At 35.5% G+C, this 3,026-nt stretch overlaps 1 protein-coding gene across 1 annotated transcript; it reads left to right on the top strand.

Annotated features, from left to right (window-relative positions):
• The first annotated feature begins 1,194 nt into the window (after positions 1-1,194).
• LOC145098756 (uncharacterized) lies at positions 1,195-2,097 on the top strand. Its single transcript, XM_079036362.1, has one exon. It carries the CDS (start codon positions 1,195-1,197, stop codon positions 2,095-2,097), a length of 903 nt encoding a protein of 300 aa, XP_078892488.1.
• Positions 2,098-3,026: the final 929 nt, after the last annotated feature.

The following is a 3,026-nucleotide window of genomic DNA, read 5'->3' on the forward strand; positions in this document are numbered from 1 at the left end:
ATTAACATGAAACCTACGCCCCTTAGGGGTGGTGTTTACATGTGGCTTTCTTTGCCACGTTTGATTTCACGTCCCCATACCGGATGGCCTAACAAGCTCCGTACAAAGATTTATACATGTACAACATATGATCTGCTAACACTCACAAATTTTGTTCCTTTTATCTCTGGCAACAAATTATGTTTCCCTCTAGCGTCTGACATCTAACTTACTGAATATTGACTATTATAAGCTTTTTTTTGTAAGGTGCAATAGATCACAAACGGTTACAAAATTAAACTTTGTGGAGCCTAAGTGTACTAATTTGACAATTTACTTAACACATTGTTAGGCTTAAGGATCAAATAACACACAAACACACATGATAAAGATGAAAAGAAAAATAAAAAGAAAACAAAGAATTAACGTGGCTCATACGATCAGAGTCATCGGCTAATCCACAAACGAACCGGGGATCAGAGATTTTATTAACGTATGTAGCCGCCAAACACATGCTCTCTGCTTTAAGTTACAATCGTATATGGAGATCTATTCACAATTTGACCTAAAAGTTGCTAGTGGTTAATGGGAAGATTAGGCTCCAAAATTCCACATACATAAAATATCCAAAATACTCCAAGGCTTTTTCTTCAGCCCGAAAACCAGCTAATGTTATTACTATTTTTTAATTCGTGAAAGTGATGCCACACCTTAAATGAGGTTTCACCACCAAAGTAGGATCTTGGCAGATATAGATTCTTTGTCAACAAATCTTTACATTATTACATAGTGTCCTCAGGTTACCATGTCTTCAATTTGGAAGCAACCATTCACCAAATTTCATTTATTTATGTTATCACTCGTGCGTTGTGTATATATCGATATTTATTGCTAAATTAATGCAGATGCTACCAGAGTATTTGTATATTAATCAATTCAGCAAATCAGAACCCAGATCAAGCATTGTAAGAAGCAAGATACATGTCATACAATATATAGTAAGGCATGTGAATATTGAGGTAGGAAATAGAATATTGGAAATGAGCTGTGGATATGAAAAGGAGGGAGACAATACATAGAAGTAGGTGACCAGTTAAACTTAATTCAGGGTCACATTATGATTTATAACCAAAACTCCAACTATATATACACCAAGTTACAAGAAAGACAACAAACGATAAATCAATTTCTCAGCTTCTAGATCTTACAAAACAGATGGCCAATATTTCTTCAAATAATAAACCGCATTACCATGCCCGATCCAAAAGCTTACCTTCTACATCACACCAACAATCCATATTCAATAAGTTGTACAGATTTCAGGATTCTCAAGAAACCACCACATCTTGTTCATCATCATCATCCTCAGCATTGATAGGCAATAAACTAAATTGCCTAAATGATATGTATGAATCTGTTCAGGCATTCCTTACATTGCCATCCACTCAACAATCTTTAGCCCAAGGATGCTACAAAGAACAACTCAATAAGTTTTTAGATGAACTTGTTGGGTTTTTGGATCTGTGTAGCACCACCAAGGATGCTTTGTCCATATCCATGGATTGTGCCAAAGAACTCCAATCGGTTATTCGCCGAAAAACAGGTACTAATCATGGGTTAACCTCTTCAATCGAGGACTATCTATCCCAGAGGAGAAAAGTGAAGAAGGTTGTATGTAAAACATTGTCAGTTCTGCAGAAGCAAGGGGCATCATCAGTCAAGGGAAGCCACATCCATATAACACAATCAAGAATCAATATATTGGAAGAAATGAGATTAAACACTTTGGCAGTGTTTGAATCCTTGTTGACCTTCATTCTTGCATCAAACACACAGTCAAGGCCAAAAGGTTGGTCTGTGGTTTCCAAAATGATAGGCAGCAAGCGTGTGCAGTGTTATGAGACACTTGAAGAAAATAAACTGAAGAAGGTGGATGATGAACTACATGCTGTAATCAGCTACAAGAAAAGCAAATCAGACAGCTCAGTTGTAGAGAATATAAAAGTAGGCTTAGCAGAAATGGAATTTAGCCTCCTAGATATCAGTGACCAATTAGAATGCCTTTGCAGATACTTGATCAAAACTAGAGTGTCAATTCTAAATATCCTCAGCTGTTAGCAAAAAGTTAAGAATGCATATTGTAGTGATGTACAGAAATTTTTATTGAGTATAGTTTTTGTAAACATTGAAATAATTTTTGTATAAAGTTATAAACCAAAAACAACATTTTTGAGGTGATTAATAACTGTTTACTTTTTGTATAATTTAGATTATTAGACAGCACACTGAAGTTGAGTAATAAATATTTAATTACTTTTTGTATCGTTAGACATATCTCCTATCACGCCTCTATTTTCATTTTCGTATTATTAAAACATTTCAATACTAATCTACTTGAAAAATGGTTGTTTGTGAAAAGCTATGTACCCGTTAAAAACACTCTAAGTTCGGTTTTCCAATACGGAGCAGGTGCTTTTTCTTTCTCCAGTGATGGTGTGGACTACATATTAATTATAAGGAATGGGGGAGGGATTATTGGAAGTTTTAATTGCCGAAGGAGGGATTGTCAAATAGTGGAAATAGTCCAAGAGGAGGCTTATCAATTGGGCATCATGGACGAATTCGGGAATTCCAGTCGAATATTAATGGTGATCAAGGAAGTGTTGATTTTAGGTTTAGGGCGTCACATGGGATGATTTCGGAGTTAAGAAGGATAAGATTGGGGTGAAATCGTAGGGTCATGTGCTCTCTTCAATTGAAAATCCTGAAAATAGGGTTGGGTGGGCACTAGATCATACATTCAATGAAACAAGTTAATGTCTCCAATTGAGAAATGTAGTTAAAAAATGTAGGACACAGAATTGTGAGAAATGAGCTGTGGATTTGGCACTTGAATCTACCCTTTGGCCTTTACCAAAAAACTTTTTATTCGACAATGAAACAAGCTAACGTCATTTTTTCTTTGAAAGTGATGCAATACATTAAGTTAGGTTTCAGCACAAAAGAAGAATCACAGCAGATCTAGATTCTCTTTAAGAGCATCTAAA

This window comes from Lactuca serriola, chromosome 4 (genome assembly GCF_051521515.1).
Source record: "Lactuca serriola cultivar US96UC23 chromosome 4, Lser_US96UC23_V15, whole genome shotgun sequence".
In the NCBI taxonomy this organism is placed as follows: Eukaryota; Viridiplantae; Streptophyta; class Magnoliopsida; order Asterales; family Asteraceae; genus Lactuca; species Lactuca serriola.